This window comes from Notamacropus eugenii, chromosome 1 (genome assembly GCF_028372415.1).
Source record: "Notamacropus eugenii isolate mMacEug1 chromosome 1, mMacEug1.pri_v2, whole genome shotgun sequence".
NCBI classification, from domain to species: domain Eukaryota; kingdom Metazoa; phylum Chordata; class Mammalia; order Diprotodontia; family Macropodidae; genus Notamacropus; species Notamacropus eugenii.
The window spans coordinates 378,166,106-378,191,516 of NC_092872.1; the positions used below are offsets into that span (position 1 = coordinate 378,166,106).

Below are 25,411 nucleotides of genomic sequence, written 5' to 3' on the forward strand. Positions count from 1 at the left end.
CAGAAATTCTGGCATCCAGAATTGTTGTTGTTCAGTCATGTCTGACTCTTCGTGATCCCATTTGGGATTTTTCTTGTCAGAGATACTGGAGTGGTTTGCCATTTCCTTCTCCATCTCATTTTACAGATGAGGAAACTGAGGTAAACAGGGTTAAGTGACTTGCCCAGGGTCACATAGCTAGCGAGTGTCTGAGGCTGGATTTGAACTAGGAAGATGAGCTTTTCAGATTCCAAATCCAGCTCTATCCACTATAGAAGCTAGCTGTCCCAGCATCCAGAATAACAGAGTTCAAATAAAAGGATTCCCTATTAATGCTGAGATTCTCAAAATGCTTCTATTTGCAAAGGACATTAAACTAATTGAATCAAGCCCTGGACCACTACAAAATCTCAATTAAATCCATAATCATTCAAAAAAATCAACATAAATACCTACACTAGAAAAACAGAGCAGATAAAAGATATGTTTCCTATATTATAACTTGCAAGCGAATCAGCAGCTTTTTGAATCTATCGCTTGGAATAGGCAGTAGATAGATAGGCAGGCAGCAAGGAAGACAGACAAACAGATGATAGATGGATAGACAGACAGACAGATAGGTAGAGATGGATGGATAGATAAACAGATAGATAGATAGAAGGTAGGGTGAGGGATTTGGAGTTAAGAAGATATGAATTCAAATCCTGCCTCAGATATTTATTAGCTGTGTGATTTTGGGCAAGTCACTTAACCTCTCTGGGTTTCAATTTCCTCACTTATAAAATGGGGATGATAATAATACCCCCTACCTCACAGGTTTGTGAGGATCAAATGAGTTAACATATGTAAAGTGTTTTACAAACCTTAAAGTTCTTTGTAAATGCTAATTATTATCATTCTGGAGAGAGGAGAGAGAGAGAGAATAAGAAGGATGGGTAGATGGATGGTTATAGATGCAGATATAGGTAGATGTGTGTAGGGGTGTGTGTGTGTGTGTGTGTGTGTGTGTGTGTGTGTGTGTGTGTGTGTGTGTGTGTGTGTGTGTGTGTGTATGAGGAAACAAAGAGAGACAGAGAGGAGAGAGAGAACATAGAGATACTGGCAGGCAGAACAGCATATAATAAACCAAGTCCAGAAATGAGATCAGACTGAAGAACATTCAGGCAACTTCCTGGTACTTTCAATTATCCCACTTTCCTCCTTGCTGTTCAAAACTATTTTTTTTTTTGGACATCTGTAGCTAGTGAATCTATATGACTCTTAACTGACAGTGATACCATACAGCCCAAAAAGTTCACTTATAATTGGGAGTACAGAGCAACATTTGTTTTTGTTCTTTTGATTTTTGGTGTGTGTGTGTGTGTGTGTGTGTGTGTGTGTGTGTGTGTGTGTGTGTGTGTGTGTGTGTGTGCGCACTCAAGTGTGTATGTTTTCTCCCAAAAGATGAGTTCCTTTAAGATTTCTAGAATAGGAATTTTAAAAAATACATTCAAGAAATATGACAGTAATCTTCTTTATCCTTCAAATTTCTATGCCCAAGACAGAAGCCATTTTCCCTTGTACACCACAGTTTCAGAGGAATCAAAATTGCTGTTGTCCCAAGGGCACTGAATAGCTTATACAGTGAATGTAAGCAGGCTACAGAATAATACCAACAGTAACTTAAGCACAGTAAATAAGCATAAAATACATCATCAGACATGTGCAGAATCAGAAAAGGAAATATCAATCATGTAGTGAGATATGGAGACAATAGTTTGGCTGCCCGAGTACTATGAGTATCCTTGAGATATTAAAAGAAACCGAAGAAAGCATCTGGTATATTGGATAGATTCTCATAAGAGAAAGGAGGACTTAGCAGAAAACATGAATAAAAATTTCCCATCAAGGGAAAACTAGACAGGGCTGCAATATGCAATGGACCATTGAGGTCCCAGAACCCCAGGGAAGCATTTAAGGAAGTGAATGTTTCTCAGTTCATTTTATGCAGGTAGGCTTGGATGGTAGACTGAGGGAGAGATGGATAAAGGTCACTGGAGTAAGGTTAGGGAGAAAAAAAAGTAGTAGTCAGGACTTGGGAAGATGGATCACACCTCTCTCACTGCTTTGCCAGAGACTTAACTTGAGGAAAGAGGGAAAGGATCGGACTTACCTGGTTTCTGGATTGAGCTGGGGCTGGAAACCATGACAGGCTGGACTCTGGCTACTTTCCAGTCCTGGCTGGTGCCACATGTCTCATAAGACCTTCCAGGGGCTTGCCTAGGACCACTGACCAAATGGGTTAGAAGGGGACTTGACGGCTGGGACCCATCTTCCCTCACTCCACAGGATACTTTGTCCAAGCCTTTTTCCTCTTCCTCTTCTAGGTCCAGAAGACTGGCCTGTCCTGGACCTTCAAACGCTCTCAAATTGTCCTCCTTGGACTCCATGGCTGGATACTTGTAACCTTCCTCAGGAAGCCCAGAGTCACCAGAGTGAGATCTTCCTTCACTGGCTCTGGTCCCTGAGGGCTGAGGCTGGAATAACTGAGTGCCAAACATGGTATACTCTCCTTTTACTCCCTTGGGAAAGCTGGTTTGGGATTTTTCACCTGAGGGGGTGTCCACTCTGGGTCCTGGGGCAACCAAAGGGGGATCCAGTCTCAGACCTGGGCAAGTATCTGATCACAACCTCTAAGGCAGATATGAAGTCACTTCCCTTCCCTGGAAGGGACTTCCTATGCTGTGGACTCCACAGAGCTGGAGGTGAATGCTGGCAGGGGAAGAGACAGGTTTGGATTACTCAGAGAAAGGCTATTCTGGCCCTCCCTTCTTGATGGTGTCTCACGTATTTGAGTACTGGCTTCAAAATGAATCCACCTGTATGGGGTAAAAAAGGAAAAAATGTCAGGTATTAGCAAAAGACAAAGATTCTTACAACTAGAAGGGAACTTAGTACAGTCCCATCATTTTATAGATGGGAAAACTGAGACTCAGGGTAGGAAATCTTGACTAAGTTCATACAAGGTCTTTGTTCTAATTAGTGGCAGGACCAGGACTGGAAGCCAGATTTCCTAACTCCTACTTCAAGTCTGCTGAAATAAGTCAGATTCTTTTAAAGGGTCAGCCTCTAAACCAGGGAGCCTTAGTCTTTTTTGTATCTTGGATGCCTTTGATAATTTGGTGATGCCTACGAAACCCCTCTCAGAATAATATTTTTAAGTAATTGAAGGAAATGCTGTATTGTTTCACATCAAATTTCACAAATCTCATAAAATCTATCCACAGATCCTCTTGGTAGTCTGTGGACCCCAGGTTAAGAACATCTCCTCCGCAGAATCTCTTTCTTCCATTCTCTCTCCATTCATATAGGTATCATGTAAGTTCAGGGTTTTATCACGTTTCTTCTGGGATACCATTCTAGCTACCTAACTGGTATCCTTTTATCCTCTGTCTCAGCTCTCCAATTCATCTTCCACTTAGCTACCGAAATAATCTTCCTGAAGGATCTGAGGCAGGATGCTAGCTTAGCTTGACGCTTGGTATCCAGATGTGGATAGTTCTGTCCCAACAGAAGCCACTTGGGTCAGAGACCAAGGCTAGTAAAGTATGAATTGGTCAGCATGAATTGGCCTCTACCTCCAGCCCTCTAGGTACCATTCATCAAAGGGCAAGGAGTCAGAAAGTGAATGATAGGGGAACTTAATGAAAAAAAGATTGAAAAGGCCAAAGCTCTTAAGAAGAAGAGAACTCAGTTAAAGACTTTGAGCTAAAGCACAGGTTTAACCATATCACTCTCTAGCTCTGAGAATCATTAGTGGTTCCCTACTGTCTCTAGAATAAAATGCAAGCTACTTAGTTTGACATGTGAAGTACTTCTGGCTCAGCCTACCTTTCTAGACTTAGTTCACATACTCCCCCCAAGTACTCAGCGTCCTTGCCAAAGGGACCCCAGGCTAAGATTCCCCTGCTCTAACCCTTCCTCCTTTACATGTCTATTCCTGTCCATGTAAAAGACTCTTCCTAACATTGTAGAGGTGGAAGACAAAAGGTTACAAGTAGTATCATTTCACGAAACAACATAAAGCAGTTGAAAGGAAAAAGGTTCACAAAAAGCTTGGTATAATACCCAGCTAAGATGGGAAACATTTTGCTCAACTTTTCAGGGATTGTACTTTGTTGGGCATTCAATGGTTCCTGTGGTGGGATAAAAATAATTAATGTTTATAGAGTTCTCACTATGCACCAGGCACTGTGCACAAAGTGCTTTACAAATTATATCTTACTAATAATGATAATAAGATTTAATTCTTTAATAAAGAAGTACCTTCTATGTGGGGCTCCTCTGGACCCTCCTAGCTTTAGAGTGATTATCAATAGGAACTGTTGCTGTTTCCCTCCCTATCTGATATCTTTTTCTTGGCCTCATTAAAGGAGCCAGCCCTGGCTAGCTCTTAAACAGGCCTATTCAATGAATGGGTGTTGCCTCACCCTAAGTGAGTACCTGCAAAGACCTTGGCCTAAAGGGCTCAAGGTCTCCCAGTGCATCCTGCGTCATCTCCACTCATCCTGATGAATGTCTGGTCACTGGATTCAGATGGCTCTGGAGGAGAAGTGAGGCTGGTGACCTGCACAGCCCTCTCTCCCTCAAAACAAAGTCAAGTGCAAGTCATGTCATCATTTGTCTGATGGCATGGTCTTCTTTGGCAACGAAGGACAAATACGATCAATCAACCATCTATGTGGCAGACACTGTGAATGAAGCACTTTACAAATTTTCTCCCATTTGATCCTCACAACAACCCTGGGAGGTAGGTACTCTTATTATCTCATTTTACAGAAGAGGAAACTGAGGCAGATAGCAATTAAGTGACATGCCCAGGGTCACCCAGTTGGTGTCAGAAGCCAGATTTGTATGGAATGTTGAAAATTATCAACAAAACAAAATTGTGAGAGGGGGGCCCAGGACTGGAATTGAAAAGAGCAAGAAGTCAGTGAAAATTAATGTCTAAGTTGTTTCCCACCTCTACCTTTATCCTTTCCATGCCTGTGACTAGAGATCAGTTCTTTTAATTACCAAGGCCAGTGTTTGGGGTGGGCTAGGGACGTGGCCTTGGTTTCTGAGACGAGCTGTTCTCTGACCTAGAGAGATTCTTGTAACCAATCCAGGAAGATAAGAGTAAATCTGATCCCTGTGGAAAACCCATGCCAGCTGCAGAAGGGCCCATGTGTGAATCCCAAGGGTGACTAGCCTTAATGGATGGAGTATTGACAGCTGGTGAAATTAAGAAACTAGAACGGTGGTGGAAGGGGTTGTCACCACAAGGACTGGGGCTTTGGCCTAAATCTTCCCCCCACTCTGGTAGCCTATCTACTCCTGTTGAAGTTAATCAGCAGTCTTGCTTTGGTGATGTTAATGATATACCCTCAGCCAACTCTTCTGTGCATCCATTCTGCTGAAGGCAAACTTCATTGCTTCACAAGCTCACTCAGGTCCACCCCCTCACCTCCGTCCCACACCTCCATCACAGACTTATCTAGAAATAGGCTTTCAAGAGGTCAGCTCTACAAAATATACAGTTTAGAGAGGGATACAAAAAGTACAGAGACCTACCTAGAGAATTCACACACTAGTAATAAGAAAGAGCACTGGGTTTGGCAGCAGGGGACCTAGATTAGAATTCCAAATCTGTAACCTTCTCTCTGTGTGACACTAGGATAAATCATTTCACTTTTCTGGTTCTCTGTTTCCTCACCTGTAAAATGAAGCAATAGGGCTGGTCCCTTTCCAGCTCCAAGCCTATGATCCTGCAATCCAGATATAATGGCAGCCCAGTCTATGGTGGGCCTTTTCCTCACATATAATTGGGGCAGAGAGGTTGAACTAGAAAAACCCCTGAGCTTCCTTCTACCTCTAGGTCTTTGATTCTGCTCTGCATTTGTGTCTCCTATAAAACCAGAACCTTTCAGGATCACAGGTTTAAAGCTAAAAAGGGATTTAGAAATCATCTGTACCAATTCTCTCATTTGACGGTTTGAGAAACTGAAGCCTAGGAAACAGAAGTGACTTATTCAAAGTCATAAACATAGTAAACATATATATATTTTTTAAAAACGATTTGAAGGTGAGTCCTTTGATTCCAAATCTTATGCTTTTCATGGTTCATTTCAAATGACCAAACCAGTTTGGAGGGGATGAGGGGGAAGGCCAGAGATCTAAGGGCTGAGACCAGGCCAGAGCTGCTTCCTCCTCAATCTCAACCCAACGAGCCCAGATAATCTTTCCTAACCTGGCTTCATCTTCAATGCGACTGGAGGAGGTGGAAGAAGAGGGGCCCAGGAGAAGGGGATTGCTCCTCATTCCCTCTTTCCCTCCCTTTCTCCTGTGGGTGGCTTCCCCTCTATTCCTGCTTCTCTGTTGCTGTATTTGACATGACCCTGGTTTCCAGGAAAGGAGAAAAAGGCGGAAAAATAAAGTTAACTTTCCTCCACCCACACAAATATTTTTGGCTGGCGCAACCTTCCTACTGCCAATCTGGGAAGGAGAAGGATAGCTAGCAACAACATTACCATTCAGATCCTCCTCCCCAGTGAGTTGTTGCCTGATTACCAATATAGGTAGAGTCTGGACACCCTAAAACTGAGGTATTGTTCAAAGGCTACTCTGGGGAGCCCTTCTTCCAGCCATACAGTTACTGGAGCCTGCCTGGAAGTGACTGCCTATCCCAGTTCTTCAGGCCTCAAAGGCCTAAAATGGGGGGGCAATGTCCAGTTCTCACAGAAGCTGAGATCATGGGTCCCAGAAGATAGATTTGACTTGTGCCAGGGACAGGGACAGTGGAATTAGAAGCAAACCAGAAGCAGCAGCTGGTTAGCTTTGTAGATTCAGCACTGGGTCAGACATCAAGAACATATCAGAGCAAATATGGCCTTCAGTACTTACTAGCTGTGTGACCCTGGACAAATCACATAACCTTTGTCTATCTCAGTATCCTAAGTTGTAAAATGAGAATAGTAATAGTACCTAACTCCCTTGTGGTGAGAATCGAATGAGATAATATTTGTAAAGCACTTTCCAAACCTTAAGGAACCATATAAATGATAGCAATTATTATTTTAGGATCAGAAGAAATTCCCTAGAAGCAAAGGGCATGTGAATATGCCTAAAGATAAATGCATTCATTCATTCATTCATTCAATAAATTGAGAACCTACTATATGCAAAGCACTACGCTGGATGCTGGGAAATATAGAGATGAATTAGATGTAGAATTTGTCCTCAAAGAGCCCCCTGGTTAGTAGGCTAGATAAAACATGGACACAAAAACTATCATAGCAATAGAACGTAACACAGACCATAAGAGGAGGACAAAGTGCTGTTAATTCAGGAGGAGAGATCTGAAGGTGTTCAAGCAGAGGCTAGATGATCACTGCTGTTATTAATACCATAAAGACTACTTCTTTTTTCCTTGACAATCAGGGTTAAATGACTTGCCTAGGCTCACACAGTTAGTAAGTATCTGAGGCTGAATTTGAATTCAGGTCCTCCTGACTCCAGGGCTGGTGCTCTATCCGCTGTGCCAGGTAGCTGCCCGTAAGCCTATTTCTTTAAGTAGGAGTTTGGATTAGGTGACCTCAGACGTCCCTTCTAGCCCTGAAATGAAATCATTTTAGAATTCTTGGATATAGAAGTCTCAGGGAGTCAAGGATGAAGCTCCTGGATTAAGAGAGGAGATTTGGGGGAGGCAAATAAAGGGATTCCTAAAGATGCCAGATGGAAATCACTGAGAATTCTCTCCAGATTTAAATACTCTTATCTCTGTTTTTGGATCTATGCTGCCCAATCTGTAAATGTCTGTTTATTTGTTCTTATCCATAATAATCTCTACCTGAGTGAAAGGTTTTCTGCTGCCCTCAAGAAGGTGGATCTGAGGCAGTGAGGTATTGCAGTGGTCAGAGCCCTAGCCCTGGAGTTAGGAGGACCTCAGTTCAAATCTGGCCTCAGACACTTACTAACTGTGTGACCCTGGGTAAGTCACTTGGCCCTGATTACTTCTGAAGAAGGATCATCCAGATGTTTTCTATTGGAGTGACTCACTACAATGAAAAAGGTACAAATTAGGGAGGGGCTCTGATCCCAAAGTCATGGCCTTGCAGAAGAGTCCTCAAGCCTTCAGGTGCAAATACAGTCAAGGTTCGGAATCAAGTGTGTACTGAGCCTTCCCTGGGAATTTCAGCTGACCCCACTAGGAGACCCCCAACCAAGACAAGTCACATCAGGTAATAGGGTCACAAAACATTAGAGCTAGAAGAGCCTTACAACACAGAACATAGAATGTCATACAAAAGACATAGACTCCCAACCCTGAAAGGAAACATAGATATCATTTGGCCTTCATTTTAAAGAGGCGGAAACTAAGACCCAAAGGGAGAAAATGACCAGTCCAAGGTTATGAAGTAAGTTCATTACAGAGACAGGACTAACATGGATATATTCTGAGTCCAAGGTCAGTGCTCTCTTTACTCTGCCACCATCCGAGGCAGCAAGCTGTTGGAGGTTTATCTATTCCTTACTGACTGTCCACTGTTGTCCTTGTCCCCCTACCATATGACAAAATGACCCAGTCTGGTCACACCTCAGGGCAAAACATCCTTCAACCAACTTTCCCCCAATTATTCATTCCTCTTTGATTTCTCCTCCTCTTCTATGCATCTTCTCCCATGGAAGGGGAAAAAACCCCAATAACTGTTTTCTCCTAAGTGGAAAGGCAGTATTAGGGAAAAAGCCCTGAACTTAGAAATCAAAAAACCTGGGTTGAAATCCTGACCTCTATCAGTGAGTGACTGTACAACCTTGGGCAAGTCATTTACTCTCATAATAGGGTCCTTTTATTTGCGCTCCTTTCGTCATTGGGTGCTGTGAAAAAAGTCCTTTATAAACCTTAAAGCACTATGGAAATGTATAGTTTTATTATTTTTAGATCCAGGGGATAAATCTGATAAACTAAAACACTGAGTCATTCTCTTGCACCTTGGCTTATATCACCTCAACTCTTCCACACTCTCCTCTGCTCCAGTCTCAGAGGCTGGGACTCCTTGCTCTTGGACACATCTCAGTCTCCCTCAGGAGTCTGTCCCTTTTGGCATCTCTTCTCTCTCCCTCTCCCTCTCCCTCTCCCTCTCCCTCTCCCTCTCCCTCTCCCTCTCCCTCTCCCTCTCCCTCTCCCTCTCCCTCTCCCTCTCCCTCTCCCTCTCCCTCTCCCTCTCCCTCTCTCTCTCTCTCTCTCTCTCTCTCTCTCTCTCTCTCTCTCTCTCTCTCTCTCTCTCTCTCTCTCTCTCTCTCTCTTTCTCATTTTCAACCTCTCTATATACACTGGCTCCTTTTCTGCTGCCTTTAAATATGGTCAGATCTCCCCTATGCCTCCTCCCACCAAAAACCCTTTACTTGATCTTGCCATCCCCCCCAAGCTGTCTTCCTGTATCTTTCCTCCCTTTTACAGCCAAGAAAGTTGTCTATAATCAAATTTCTTATTTTCACAAGGAAAGGGGAGCAGAGGGCAGCAAGGAGAGAATTTAAAACTCAAATATGGAAATTTGTTTTGCATGACTGCAGAAGGATAACCTATATCAAATTGCTTACCGTCTCAGGGAGGTGGGAGGTAAGGGAGGAAGGGAGAAAATTTGGAACTCAAAAAAATATTTTAAACGAATGTTAAGAATTGTCTTTATATAAAACTGGAGGGAAAAGAAAATAGTATTACAAAAAATTTACATGTAACTGGAAAATAATTTCATTAGAAAGCTGACTATCCTCATTATCTCTACTGTCTCACTACCCTTTCACTTCTCAGCACCTTATTACCTGGCTTCCAACCCCATTTCTCAGCTCAAACTATTCTTTTCATGGTCACCAGTGATTTCTTTATTGCTAAGCCTAAGAGTCTTTTCTCAGATCTCATCCTTGACTTCTTTGCCCTGTTTCACATTGTTGACCCCCCTTGTCCTCCTGCAGACTCTCCCCTCCTTGGGTTTCTGGGCAACCTCCTTCACTTTCTACCTGTCATACCCATCTTTTTTGGTCTCCTTTGCAAGGATTATCATCCGTGTTCCACTCCTCTGCTTTGATACCCCAGGACTCTTCTCTTTACATAATTTTAACATCTGTGTCTTGGAACCTCTAGCTCCCTTCAAGACTCAGCCCAAGAATTGCCTCCTTTAAGAGTCCTTCTCTGATTCCCGTAACTGTAAGGGCCATCTTACAATCTTTATTTTGTGTTTGTTGTGAGCAAATCTCCAAATACATTGTATTCCCTAACAGAAAAAGGTAAACTTCATGAGGACAGACATTCTCACTTTCCTATTTGTATCCCCAGCACCTAACACAATGTCTGGCACAGAACAGACACTCAAGGAATACTTGAGTGCTATTTCTAGTGCCTAGCACACAGTGCCTTGTTCCTAGTAGCATGTATGATGCTGCTGGGTGAATGAATGAATGTTGAAAAGTGCTAAGTTATTATAGTGAGACTGGGTTCACTGAATTACTGTTGGACAAGAAGCCTATCTAGGGCTCAAGAAAAATTGAAAAGCCTTGGATTTATTGGTCTGGGAGAGCAAGTTGGTTAAAGGCTACTTAAGCAGAGCCCCTACCCTGGGTTTTTCTACCAGGGTAGGGAAGTAAGAGTGGAACCTCTGGAAATACGGTCACATGGTAGGTAGGGAAGTGAGCAGTACACATTGACTCTAAGGCATTTTACAAACATTTGATGAATGAATGAACCAACAAAGGGGCAGATGTTTTCTCTTGGGAAATGACAACCCAGGAAAGGTTGTGACATCACAAACTAGTGGCCCATACCATTGGCTATCTGTTCATGAAGTCACTTGCAACCAGGGCCAGGTCACAGGCTGCAGGCAGATTCAGGACTGGTTCTAAATGGATTTGTTGCATTCAACCTGTTCGTGAAGCTTCCAAACCCTCCCCTCCCAATGTCTATTTCTGCCTAGCCAGATTTATAAATATGCAGGCCATGGAGAAGGCTTCTGGAAAGAAAAAAAAAGAACATGAAGTCATGGTTATAAATACTGCACTGAGCCCCGGGTAGGGGATGCCCCCATGAGGCTGTAGGGAGCCATTACAAGCCAGAACAAAAGTCCAGAGAAAAGTCTCCTTTCCCAGTCAAAGACATTTCAGCCCTTCTCTCCTAGCGTCCAAAATCAAGCTGACCCTTGACTCTAGGTGGCTCAGAGGCTAAATTTAATATTACCCTTCATATTTTTGACAGTTGTGAAATAGCACAGCTGGGGGGGTGGCGCAAATCTTAGAAAGAGACCTCACAAAATGTTAAGAACCAGGAGGGACCTTAGAATATAGACAATTAATGCTGGAATGGACCTTAGCAATCAGCTAGTCCCATCCTCTTATTTTCTAAAGGAGGAAACTGAGGCTCCAAAAAAGTTGAAGTGATTAGGTTCATAAATCCAGAGCTAGAAGGTAGGAAACAAGCATTTATTAAGTGACTGCTGTATGCCAGGCACTATGATAAGCACTTTATAAATATTATCTTTCATATCTTTACCTACCGTATTATTGGGGACCGTTAACTGTAAAATGATCTGGAGAAGGAAATGGTAAACCACCCCATTATTTTTGCCAAGAAAACCCCAAATGGAGTCACAAAGAGTCACATACAGGTGAACAACAAAATGATGCGTGGATAGAGGGCTGGACCTGGAGTCAGGAAGACCCGAGTTCAAATCCAGCCTCAGATACTTAGTAGTTATGGGACCTGGGCAAGTCACTTAAGGGTCATCTCAATTTTCTCCTCAGCAAAATGAGGATAATATAGTATCTACCTCCTAGGGTGGTTATGAGGTTCAAATGAGATAATATTATAATGCATTTAGCATAGTGCTTGGTACCTAGTAAATACTAAGTAAATATTAGCTATTATTATTATCATCATCATCTCAGTCAATCCTCTTAACAAATCTGGGAGATGGGTGTTATTATCATCTCTATTTTATGGTGAAAGAAACAGACAGACTGAGGTCTCTAAGATCATACAGCATAGGCAAAGTTTTCAGTTCACCCTCTACTGCCTACCTCACAGTATTGTTTAAAGGAAAGCATTTTGCAATCCTCAGAGTCCTATAGAAACAGTAGTTATTATTTATGCAACAAATAGTGTCAAACCCTTCAGAGATATCAAGGAAGAGAACTGAGAAAAGATCATTCGATTTGGTGATTAAAGAGTCATTGGTGACTGGAGTGAGTAGATGAGGATGGAAGCCAGATAGCAGAGAACTGGAGTGGCTGGATAGGAAAATAGTGCCAAGAGTCAACTTATGTCTTTTCTGAGAAATGAGGAAGTGAAAGGGAGAAGAGAGAGATGTCACTGACTCACTGTGTGAGAACACTTCACATCTCTGGATGTCTGTTTTTGTCATCTATAAAACTATAAGGTTGGACTAAATGATTCTGGCAATGAAACTCTTTTTTTTTTTTTATGCTAAAGTCTCTCCTGGCTGTGAATCCTATGATTTTAAGTCACTCTCATTCTCTGAACCTCAGTGTCCCCAGCTGTAAAATAATATCATTCTCCTAGATGATCTCCAAGGATTGCTCCCAATTCTAATACTCTTTGTACGCAGAACACACCATGTCATTGCTTGAAATGTATGACTTATTCCATGGAGTAGCAGAACAAGGGCAGCTGGGTGGTACAGAGGATAGAGTTTAAGGTCTGAAGCTGGGAAGACTCATCTTCCTGGGTTCAAATCTGACCTCAGACACTTACTAGTTGTGTGATCCTGGGCAAGTCACTTAACCTTGTTTGCTTTAGTTTCTTGATCTGTCAAATGAACTGAAGAAAGAAATGGCAAAACATTCTAGTATCTTTACCAAGAAAACCCCAAACTGGACTATGAAGAATGGAACGTGATTGAAATAACTCAACAACATCAGCGTTCAGGGAACATTTTTTTCCTAAATTGGGGAGACCTTAGTGAGCATACTTGCAGACAGAGGGGAAGGAGAGGGACAGACTGAACCCACAGGAGAGAGAGACAGGCAGAGATAAGCGGAGTCAGAGAGAGACCCAGAGAGAGAGAGATACAGAGACAGACAGAAAGAGAAAGACAGAAAGGCAGTAGGGGTAACAGTGTCCAAGGACGCTAAAGTAAAAAGGTAAAAAAAAAAAAAAAGGTTATTATATTTGATGACAAGAGTTCACTGGTGACTCCGGAAAGAATAAGAGTTTGAGATGATCCAGAAGAAAAATCTCTGTGGGTTCTTAGGTCATATAGTACATCAGAAAGAGCCCTGAATTTAAAAATCAGGAGACCCAGGCATATTCTTTTCTCCTTTATTAGCTGTGTAACCCTACATAAGTCAATTCCCCTCTTTAAGGTTCATTTTCTCTCCTGGCTACCTCGTATTGGGAAGACAGAGTTCTGTGAACCTTCAAGAATACAGAAAAGGAACAGATTTTGAAGTGTTCTGAAGTCCTTTAGACACAGGTGCTCAAGAAACTTATAAATTTTATGGAGTTGTTTTCCAGCCTTGGAGAATTCTTGAAGTCACCAGGCCGCCTTGCATCCTGAAACCCCCCAATTCCTGCATCTGTCCATCTTTTTGTGGCCCTGCTCTCATCCTGCTGGCAGGGAGAATGTTATGGCGCAAGGAGCAAAGCATGGGGAGACAAGGAATTTGAACCACATCTCCTCCCTGGGTGACTTTAGGCAGCCATTTAACCTCTCCTGGGTCATAGTTTTCTCATCTCTAGAATGAGTGGGTTGGATTAGATGATCCCAATGGTCCCTTCCTGCTCTAAATATAGGATCCCATGGTCTCTGATTCCCCTAAACCATTTTGGTGGCTCTTAACTGTCCCCAATCCCAGGAACCCCTCCACTACCAGTCCTTGCCTTGCTACCTCTCCTTGAATCCATTTCTAGATTTCTATTTGGTATCCTATACATGCTGCAGGCATCTGGGGTGATCCATGAATTCTTGTTGAATTGAATTGAATTGAACTGATGTGAAGTGAACCTAATCCAGCTCCTGGGATGGATGAGGAAAAGTCCAACTAAGCTGTCTTGTCCAGTCTTCACCCAGGGTCACTATCCCCTTTATCCATTTCCAGTTACACCCTGTTCCAGAAGGGAAATCTACTCATATCCATTCCTTTCCCAAGACTATCCAGGGACTGGCCATAACCCACAGATGGAGGTTGGCCCACATCCCTGGAAGGGAGCCAATGGGAGCTGAGATCTGGTTCCTAAGGTGGGATGGGGGTTTGGAGGGATGGGCTCTTGGTTCTGTTTCAGGGAGGCTTTTGAAAGGACCCAGTTATAGCTTCAAGTGAGCCTCCTGGACCAAGGCCCTCCTGGATAAGTAATAATAACAAGGGAGTATTGCAGAAGCAGCCAAAAGGTGGCAAGGGAAGTACTCTGGGCAGGGAGAGAGACCCTGCCAATAACTGTCTGTGGAAGCTGTTATTTGATAGATGACATAGAGACAGATCAAGGGAAGGGAAATGCATGGTCTGCATATGTAGGTAAAGGTGCAAGGGTACATGAGCTTTTGTGCTCACACATGTGCATGTGTGCGTGTGTGTATGTGTGTGTGTAACACAATTGTGACAGTGGGGGAGACTGGCAAGTGTGTGTATTAGAGAAGCAGAAAGAGGCAAAGAATCCATGCCCTCCCCTTTCTGCCCTCTCCTCTCAGCCCCTACCCCCCACCCCATGCTTGGTTCTAGTCCAGGATCAGCCACAAACTCTCCATGTGATCATGGCCAAGTCATGTCCCCAGTCTGGGCCCTCAAGTTCCTACCCTGGACAGAGAGGCTTAGACTAGACTGTTTCATAGAATTTTATAGCTGGAAGGGGCCATAAAGATCAACTAATCCAGCCAGTCCAGGCTCTTTCCACTAGACCTTTCTTGTCATCCAACTCTTAAGATGTTGTGATTCCAAAGCCACACACACACAGAGCGTCTGTGTGAGGAGGTGGGTCAGAGTTTCTGTGTGCGAGTCTGTCTGCAGAGCTGCTTGGGAATTGCCCCCCTTCCAGGGTGGGGGAGGGGGAATGGGCAGGCTTCTCAGCCAGACCAAACAGCTCAAGCCCCGGGCTTCTCTTCCAATTCTGTTTGCTTTATTCTCCTCCTTTCCTGTTCTCCATTAACCCCTTCTCTGCTTCCTATCTGAGGTCTAATGGAAGCCTGATCGAAGCAGGGTCTGGTGGCTAGGGGAGACAGAAAGAAGGGGAAGCCCCTTTCTCTCTCCACAAAGTCTCTTAGTGTCCCAACTCCCAGTCATCCCATCCACCACCGCCACCACCACCACCACCACCACCAACAGCTATTGCCAACTGGTCTGCTCTTTGCTAATTCTCCTTGGATATGTTCTTAGAGAGTCAATCATAACCTGTCGTTCATTTATTCATTCATTCAACAAGCATTTATTACATACCTACTGTATGTAGTTTGTATTAAATGATAAGAGAGAGAAAGATCTGGCTATGATATGATCCCTGCCCTAATGGAGCCTAGAGCTTAATCGGGGGATAAGACACAAAGATAACCTAATTCACAATATTATACACTAAATGCATTAAAGAGGTACAAAACCAAGAACATTGTGAGGTCATGGAGAAGGTTGGTATCAACATGGGGAATCACAGAACACTTCATAGAGGAGGTAGCATTTTATTTGGACTTTTAACAAATAAATAAGAACTCAACAGATGAAGAAAAGGGAGAATATTTCAGGCATAGGGAGATGGCATCCCCCTTGAGCAAAGCAGCCAAGAAGGGGTTACCTGGTCCAACAGGAGTTCTTGGAGCACAAAGAGTCCTTGTCCTCAGAGAACTTACAGAGTGAAAGCCATCTGGTTGGTACAGGCATATACACAAGTATGTGCACACGCACGCACATGCACACATACACACACACACACACACACACACTTCAATATGGGCAGGAAGGTATAGTGGACAGAGCACTGTAGATCTGAACTTTAACATCCTATGCCCTCAGAAACTAGGTAAGTGCACAATAGTACAATAGAAAGAACAGAGAACTTGGAGTCAGAACAGCTGGTTTTGAATCCAGGCTCTGTCACTTAGGACAGTGCAACTCTAGTCTCACTTCTCTCTCCCTTCCTATGCATCCTCCACTCAGTTGTCAAAGTGATTTTCCTAAAATGCAAGTCTAAACATGTCACCCCACCCCTATCCCCAATAATCTTTAATGGCTCCTCATTACCTCTAAGATCAAATATAAAATCCTATATTTGGTATTCAAATCGTCACCCAACCTGATTCCTTTCTACTTTTCTAATCACCTTTTACCTTATTCCCCTCCACAGCCTATTTGCTTTTCTCCAAATGCTATACTCCATACCCCATCTCTGTACCTTCCCAATGGCTGTCTCCAATGCCTAGAAGGCTCTGCCCACTCTCCTCTGCTTTTTAACTTCTCTGCCTTCCCTTAAGACTCCGCTCAATTCCTATCTTCTCCAAGAGACCTTTCCCAGTCCCTCCATTTGCAAATGTCCTCACCACTTCGATCACCTGTCTATTCTGGATAAATCTATACACCTAGTTATTTACGTTATCTCATCCATTAGAAAACTTCTTGAGGGCAGGACAGAAGGGAAGTGGTTTTGCCTTTCTTTGCACCCCCAGCACTTAACACATAGTAGGAGCTTAAGAACCCTTTATTAAGAGTTATTAATAACTCATTATTAACACTCCATTAATTGTTTACCTCCCCTGGCTTCCATTTCCTCATCTATAAAATGAGAACTAAATGATCTTTACAATCCCTTCCATCTCTAAAATCCTGTGGTTTTAATTGTAAAATGACCCTAGCAGCGTGATTCGAGGCAGATCACTTCACCTCTCAACCCCTTTCTGCATCTGCAAAATGGAAAAAATAATCCCCATCCTACCCACCCCTGAGGGAAAGTGCTTTGGAAACTATAAAGCTATGCGGACATATCCCAGAACTTAGCGTCATGGGACCATGGAGCTAGAAAAAAAAATTTAAGCGATCATTTAATCCAACTCTCTCATTTAACATCAAAAGAACCAAGATATCTGGACTTCTGTTCCTTATTTGCCACTCTCTGTGGAACGAGTTACTGAATTTTCTGCTTATCTGTGAAGCAGTGATAATATTTGCTTTCTATCTTTAGCACAAGAATGTGAAGCAAACGCAACAAACATTCTATAAAGTGACTTAGGTACCACCACATGCTCTGCTAGGTACTGGGATGCAAAGACAAACCAGGCATCCTCTCTACCCCTGCCCCTGGAGAAGTTCACCTTCTGCACAATCCAGTTAATCTCAGTATACAACCATAATCTTATTACATTAAATGCTAAAAGATGATCCAAATTCTTTGTCAGAGTGGTATTGAGTTACCTTAGATGTCATTTGAAATGCGTATTGACTGAGTGGATTCTATAGCACATTATATAGCTAATGAGGCTAGGGTCAAAGGTTCAATTGCCATGTGGGCCAGTTAGCTTTTCTCCTTTCCCTGGTCACGGACTGTGCCCTTAACCCAGGCCAGCTGTCTCACACATGTGTGCTCTCTGACCTAAGGGAGACTAAGTGAGTGGAGTGGCTCAGTGTGACTTATCCCAACACTGGAAGCAAAACTCAAAGCTCTGATGTGAGCAAGGATATGGTCTGAAGTGGCTTTGTGTACAGAGGACAGCATGTCATTGCTTGAAATCTATATACGCGTGATTAAAACATGCACATATAGCTAGGTCTAGATTAGTGCAAATAATGAATCCCCTGAAGTGGTCCCATTATTTTAATTTGCCCTGCATATTTCCATTGGGCTGAAACAAATGACCATATTTTACATAATTATAACTTCGAATAGTGTGGATTTGAAAACATGCGACCACTTCAGGGGATATATAATTCACATTAATCAGGAACTAACTCTATCTTGGTTATAACAACTTAATAATAATGTTAAAATAAACAGAAAGAAAGCTCCCTCCTTCCACCCCTCACTAGGAGCGATTAGATGGTGAAGTCAATAGAATGTGCAGCCTAGAGCCAGAAAGACTTGTCTTCCTGAGTTCAGATCTGGTCTCTGGTACTTATTAACTGCTTTATCCTAGGCAAGTTACTTAACCTTCTTTGCCTCAGTTTCCTCATCTGTAAAATGAGCTGGAGAAGGAAATGGCAAACCACCCCAGGACCTTTGCCAAGAAAACCCCAAATGGGGTCACGAAGAGTAGGACACTAATGAAAATGGCCAAACAGCTTAAACAATATCTTGCAATATCTCTTAGCTCCTGGCTCACCCACCCTGCATGTGTGGTGGAAAGAACATTGGCTTTGGAGCCAGAAGAGTGAGAGACTGGATGTACTGAAGTGGAAAGGAATATGGGTTTGGAATAAGACCTGGATGGGAATTCAGGCTCTACTAGCCAGACCAACCAACTCTTTGAGTCTGTTTCCAGCTGAAAATGAGGAGGGGGAGGATGGTAATCATACTTGCATTTACTCATAGAAGAAAGGCACTTTGTAAGCCTCTAAGTGCTAGGTAAATGTAAACTATTGTCTTTTCTAAGGTTCAATCCAGCCCCAGACCCTGTGAACCTGGCTGTTAGTCCTAAACCCACTTTCTAGCTGAGGATCAATCACAATCTCAGTTTCCTTATTTGCAAAATGGGAATAATAATTCTTGCACTGATCACCTCAAAGGATTGTTGCAAAGGAAACACTCTGTAAAGTACATAAAACCATAGAAATGTGAGCAATTGTTATTCTGCTATAAACTCTTCCAGAGCCCATCCCTCCAGGGAGTAGAAACAGAATTGCTGGGTGAGCCAGATAATGTTACACCAAGACACTTAGACACTGAGGCTGTGGAGGCGGAAAAAGCCAAGGCAGGGTCAGCCGCTGTATCTAGTTGTGTGAGCGAGGAGGTTAAAGTAAGCCTAGGAAGGTAACAAACTGACCCTGGTGGTCCCCTGGGGTGACCTCCTGTCTCTGACCTTGGGGTTGTTGCCCTGGCTTCACCAGATTCCCCCCCCCCAATCTCCCATCATCACGCTACACACACACACACACACACATGTGCGCACACGCACATGCACATACTCATACCTGTACACACAGAGACATACCATGAGATTTTTTAATAGGATCATAAATTTAAAGCTAAAAGGTGCCTAAGAGAGAATTTTGTTCATTTCCCTCATTTTAGAAGTGAGAAAACTGAGACTCAGGGAAATTGTTTGCCCTCGGTGACATGGCTTATAAGTGTCTGAAGCAAGATTTGAAATTGGCCTTCCTAACTCCAGTAGTCTGCTATCCTAAGCTGCCTCTCAAAGTTGTGATTACCTCCTTTGAGTCAGATTTGAAATGGTTACCTAAGGACTCCCACAAATTCAAGCACAGCAGTCCTTACCCTTTCCCTGGCAGATTCACAGCATGTCAGAACTGCAAAGAAACTGGAGATCTCTGGTCTGCTACCTCCCTCACACCCTTTATATTCCAAATAGCGAAAATGAGGTCCAGAGATAACAACTATAATATTTAATCTATATTGAGACTTAAGGTTTACCAGCACCTTCCTCTCACAACGCCGTGAGTACAAGTTGGGCAAGGATTGTCACTGTTTTGCAGATGAGGAAACTGAGGTTCAGAGAAAGGTGTCATTCTTCCAAAGTTCCAGAGCAAGTTAGTAGCCAAACCAGAAAGAGAACCTAGACTTTCAGCCTTCCAGGCTGGTTGGTGTTCTTTCCATTAGAGCGTGAGTCCTCCAGCTCGCTTCCTTCTGTTGCCTTTGAATGCCTTACTTTTCCCCCCTTTTCTGTTTCCCTGAAGGAATCTTCCTAATTGTCTCCTGGAAAGAAAAAGCAGCCAGAGCCCTGGAGCTTCAAAGCTGCTACAACCACTCAGTCCTAATAAACCAGATTCTGTACCATAATTGATGGTGTATGTTCTGCAGCTTTGGAGGGGTTCATGTAGGGTGGGTAGAAATTCAGCTGGGAAAAATTCCAGGCCCATAAGGCAGGAGTACAAGGTTTGCTAAGAGGATGGAGAGGGAGTCCCCATGGGTACCTCCAGTAGCCCCTAGCAACAGTCATATAAGCCCAAACACAGCGAGACTGGGGGGGCGGAGCAGGTTGGGGGGAAGTGCGTCAGGTTACCAGGACTCGTAGGCATTTGACCCATTTGACTAGAAGTCAGAAGACATGGGTTTAAGATCTGACTCTGTCACAAACTAACTAATCATATGACCCTGACAGGTCTACAAGTCTCAGTATCCTTATCTGAAAAATGGATTTAATAATTCATTAACTGTTGCTCAATCATTCAGTCATGTCTGACTCTACATCTCCATGGGGTTTTCTAGCCAAAGATACTGGAGTGGTATGCCATTTTCTTTTCCAGTGGGCCCCCCTTTAACAGATGAGGTATTGAGGCAAATAGGGGTTAAATGACCTGCCCAGGGTCACACAGATAATAAATGTATGAGGCCAGATTTGAACTCAGGTCTTCTGGACTATAGGCTCTTTGCTCTATCCACTGCACTACATACCCCTTCTCTTTCTGTAGGACTGGGTGTCAGGATCATGTCAGATAACATATAGGGAATCAACATTTATTAAGCACCTATTGTATCCCAGGCACATAAAACTGAGGATACAAAAAGAGGCATTTTTTTTATCCTCTCTCCGACTTTTGCTTCAGCTTTTCCCTCTGGATAATGGACATAAAATCTATGCTCAGCTGTTTCCTGGGAGGCAAACAAGCATATGGAACAAAGAAATGAAACATCAGAATAGAATAGTCATAGTGAAGTGGGGGGAGTGGGAAAGGATCTTATACCTTAGACTAATGAGATTCAGACTCTACAAGTATCTCTCCTTCCCGGAAGATCCCACAAGGAATTCATGAAACGGGATCTGTAGAGAGTGAGACAACTAGGAACATGGATTTATCGTTGGAAGGGACCTAAATGGTCAAGTCAAACTCCCCCCATTTTACAGGTGAGGCCAAATGACTTTTCCAGGGTTACACAGGTAGTGAGTATCTGAAGCTGCATTTGAACCCAGATCTCACTGACATTACACCACTTTTTGCCTGCCTGGCTCTCTAGGTAAGCCTTTGTCTGTGCAACTGGTCACTGTGCTTAGGGGCAAGGGAAATGGACAGTCTAAGGCCCCTGCCCCAGGGCCTTGCTTGTCACTTTCTAATCTATATGACTAAGGTCATACAGGTTATATTTCACCTCTCAGGGCATCAGTTTCCCCTTCTATAAAATGAGGGAGGTATACTAGATGATCACTAAGGACCCCTCTGATATTCTGTAATTCTCAGCCCAGTTTCAGGGGAGTCTCTCAGGGAGCTGAGAGGGTGGCAACCGAAATGGTGTGCCAGGATTTTCTCCTGTACAAAGTGAACCTATTCTTTCTTTTGCTTGAGAAGGGCAGGGACAGAGATGTCCTTGCTCCTCCTGTGAGACACTGGTTCAAACTGGCTGAGCTCCAGCCACAATGAATGATGAAAGGAAGGTGGTGGGGTTCTGGAGCAATCGAATTAGTGCACCAGGGGAGGGACAGTCCTGTAGTGACAAACACATTTGTCTGAGCACATGAGCACACATAGCCCTGGCTGAGAGGCTCAAGGACCCCTTCTGGAGCTAGGTGCCTCTTGATCCATGTCTCCCTGAAGAGGCTGGGTGGCTTCCCTCATCCCCACCCCAAATTCATTCCTAGCCCTGCAGTGGCTTTCCATTTTTCAGTTTGGGTCAGCCTCTCAGCATCTCCCACTAGGCCAACGGCCCTTTCATATGTGCCCAATGCAAAGAGTTTATCTCAGATCCACAATTTTATTGTTGCTTAATCATGTCCAACTCTTCATTACCCTGTGGATCTCTGCCCATGAAGTTTTCTTGGCGAAGATATTAAAGTGGTTTGCATTTCCTTCTCCATAGCAAACAGAAGTTAAGTGCCTTGCCCAAAGTCACACAGTTAAGAAATTTCTGAGGCTGTATTTGAACTCAGGTCTCCCAACTCCAAAGCCAATCTCTATCCACTTCACCACCTAGCTGCCCCTGAAATCCACAATAGCCAGAGCTAATCAAATCAATCACCAAGCAAGTCTTTATCACTCATCCTTAAGGAGGTGTGAATGAACTGAGAAGTACCTAGGCTGGGAGAGGTATTCAACCCTCCCAATGAGGTGCTAACTGGATGGGGCCCACAACCTCCTTCCAGAAAGGCAATCAAAGTCCCAAATATAGACTCACCTGCAAAAAGTCCATCAAATTAACCAGACCCCTGATCAACCCCCTACAAGCAGCACACTGCATCCTTGAATAAGCACTTGTGTGCACCATCAGCCCAGTGCAACCAGTGTGCAAATATTTGTACATAGACACATGCATGGACTCATACATACTCCAACATGCACACTCATACGTGCATGTTCCTATCTGGACATGTACTCACACATACGTGCTCAGACACGTGTACCCAGGAACATGAATACACTCACTCAGACGCACTTTTAGATCCCTTCACTTTTGGGGCATATACAGAAATACATTCCCTCAAACATCCTCACAGAAGTGTGGCCCCAAGTGTACACACACACACTCAGATGCATACCTGGAGGACAGACACTTCCATCCCACAGCTGGACCAGCCCTCCCTCGAGCCCAGAGCCCAGAGGCGGAGGGCCGGCTTAGGCTCTCTGCTCATTCAGCCCGCTCTGAGCAGGAGACACATGCTGTTCCACTTAGCCCAGCCAGACTGGAACTTCCGTCCCAGGCAGCTCTTTGAGGGGTAAAAGCCCAGGCGGGCAGGACCTGAGCCAAAGCCCAGGGGGAAAAAGATGGGACAGACAAGTCACTGTCCTCTCTTCAGCGGCTCCCACAGAGAGGCTCCCACCCCAAGAATCCAGGGGTCCCATCTCCCCTCCCAGAGCCAGCCCCGTGCATCTCTCCCTCCGTCCTCTCTTCCCTCACCTGGAACCAGAGGAAACGCTTTGCTCCAACCCAGGGGGAAGGATTGTGCCCAGGAGGGACCCCTTGGTTTTCAATGCCATCCACTCCTGCCCTCCTGTCTCCCTCCCGGAGCAGGACCCCAGACGGCTCTGCTCTCTCCTCCTCTCTCCTGCTCCTTCTCTCCCTCTGTCCCTCCTCCGGAGCAGAGCCGGCAGAGAGGCTGGGGGGAGGGCAGGGTGACAGGGGGAGCCAGAGGAGGGAGGAAAGGAGGAGGGAGGGGGGAGGGGGCGTGTGGAAATGAAACTTTAATAACAGAGCCCCTTTTGTTTCCTAGCATACGGGATATTTCATACATACTGAAGACATTAGCTGTCTATATTTTTAAGGGCTCAGGCCAGAGAAGGAACAAAAACAGCCCATATTCCACTCTGCAAACACACACGGAGGCCTGAAACACACTCCCCCCAACTCCCCCCACCGACACAAGGCACTTACACAAAATACAAGTTTCCAGACTTCAGACTCTCTGTATTCCCCCTGCCAACCACTTAACTGCCCTCTGCTTTCCTTCTCCTCCCCAGGCCTCCGTGTCCTAAGCATGGAGATCCGTGTCTCCAGCCTCAGCCTCAGAGATGTCTAGCGTAGAGAATCACAGGTCCAGAACTAGAAGGGACCTCCGAGGTCATCTGGTCCAATCCCCTCATTTTACAGTGGAAGAAATTGATGTCCAGTGACCTATCCAGGGAGAGAGAAAGTAAGCCCTCACTAGCACCTTCTTATGTACCAGGCATTGTGCTAAGCAATCTACCAATATCATCTCCTTTGATTCTCTTGCAAGGTACGTGCTGTTATTATCCTTATCTTACAGTTGAAGAAACTGAGGCATGCAAAGATTGAATGACTTGCCCAGGACCACACAGGCAGGTCAGGATAGTGGCTATTCCTTTCAATAGGAGGGACCCTAAAACGGGGAAAACTTCCAAGCAGTAGCTCCTAAAGACTGATGGCATGGTTGTGGGACCGCGATCCAATCCACACACACCCTTCCCCTCCACGCTATTAATGGGTCAGATTATGAATGAACATATAAGATAGTTCTCCAAAGGCATGGTGGGATGGGGTTGGGGGTGGTGGGTGCAAAGAGAATTTAATTCAACAAACTAAGGGCCTACTGTGTGAAGATCCCTGTGAGGCTATTAGGGAGATCCAAAAATAAAGAATACACAGTCCTTTAGCTCTCAGAATGGAGAAAGACCCTGAAAAGAGATGCCTCTCCTTAGGGTACATTATGCCCCCCATCCCCCAACACTGGGCACCAATCCAGAGCACGCCATCAACACTGCTGGGAACCGCCTGAGCCCCAGGAAATCCCCGACAGAGGGCAGATCCCAACAGGTCTGGAAGCCCTATGTGTTACTTCTATGTTTCTTCTTTCTCCTTACTGGCTCAAGAGAGACCAAACCCTCTGCCCTTTCTGGGGAGAATTCAGATTCAGGTGCTGACTCAAAGGAAATGTTGGGAGAAAGTAGAAAAGTGGGAAGAAAAGAGAGGGGAGTCTCTTCTGTAATCCTCCTAACCTAAAGTAAACCATCCCTCCATCAGACCCTGTCCCTGTACCATCCTTCTTCTAACTCAGCCCTGGCAAAAAAAAAAACAAAAAAAACTATACTTTAACCAGCTTTCCTGCCTCCATAACCAGAGCTGAGACTTTGGCTCTTATGAGTCTAAGGCATGAATCAGGGGACACCAAACTCCCAAGACCCCAGTTCTGAAATTCTATCCTGGAGCCATCTCTCTAGTTATTAGTGGTCCCACATAGGGACAGCCAAGTGATACAGAGGACTGAATATTGTATTTGGAGTCAGGAAGACCTGAGTTCAAGTATGACCTTAGACAATTACTAGTTGTGTGACCCTGGGCAAGTCACTTAGTCTTTGTCTGCCTCAATTTCCTCAACTGTAAAATGAAGATAAGAATAGCACCTGCCTCCCAGGATTGTTTCAAGAATCAAATGATATAACACTTGTAAAGTGGTTAGCACAGTGCCTGGCACATAGTAAACATTTAATAACTACTTACTCCCTTCCGATCTACCAGCTCTACCAGAGCTGTTAACGGAGAAAGGCACATCCAGTTTCTCAGCCCAGATAGAATCAGGTTCTCCTATTGTGTAACCTGATTGCCTCAGGTCAGACTTCTTGGTCACACATAGAAGTCAAGGCCCTTTTCTCTGCTAGGATGTAGTTCCCCAAGACCTGGAATCTATCCAGACTTGGACTTAGCCTGCCTGCCTTCTCCAGTCCTGCCTCTACCCCACTCTGCCTCTAGCCTAAAGAAAAACATTAATAAAAACCTTCCCTACCGCCAGGTCTCTTCCCTTTAGCTACTTGCTGTATGAACTTCTGGACCAGATGTTCAAGGTGTCTTACCACAGACATGCAGCCCACAGCTAGC

General features: G+C 44.2%; 1 protein-coding gene across 1 annotated transcript in view; it reads right to left on the minus strand.

The window, feature by feature from the left end:
• The window catches only part of SYNPO (synaptopodin), a 66,455-nt gene extending 43,353 nt beyond the window's left edge, over positions 1–23,102 (minus strand). The window contains exons 1-2 of the mRNA XM_072630710.1: positions 22,979–23,102; positions 2,132–2,837 (exon numbers count right to left, since the gene is read on the minus strand). Coding sequence (XP_072486811.1) covers positions 2,132–2,519 — 388 coding nt within the window. The 5' untranslated portion in view covers positions 2,520–2,837; positions 22,979–23,102. The remainder of the gene's footprint in view (positions 1–2,131; positions 2,838–22,978) is intronic.
• Positions 23,103–25,411: the final 2,309 nt, after the last annotated feature.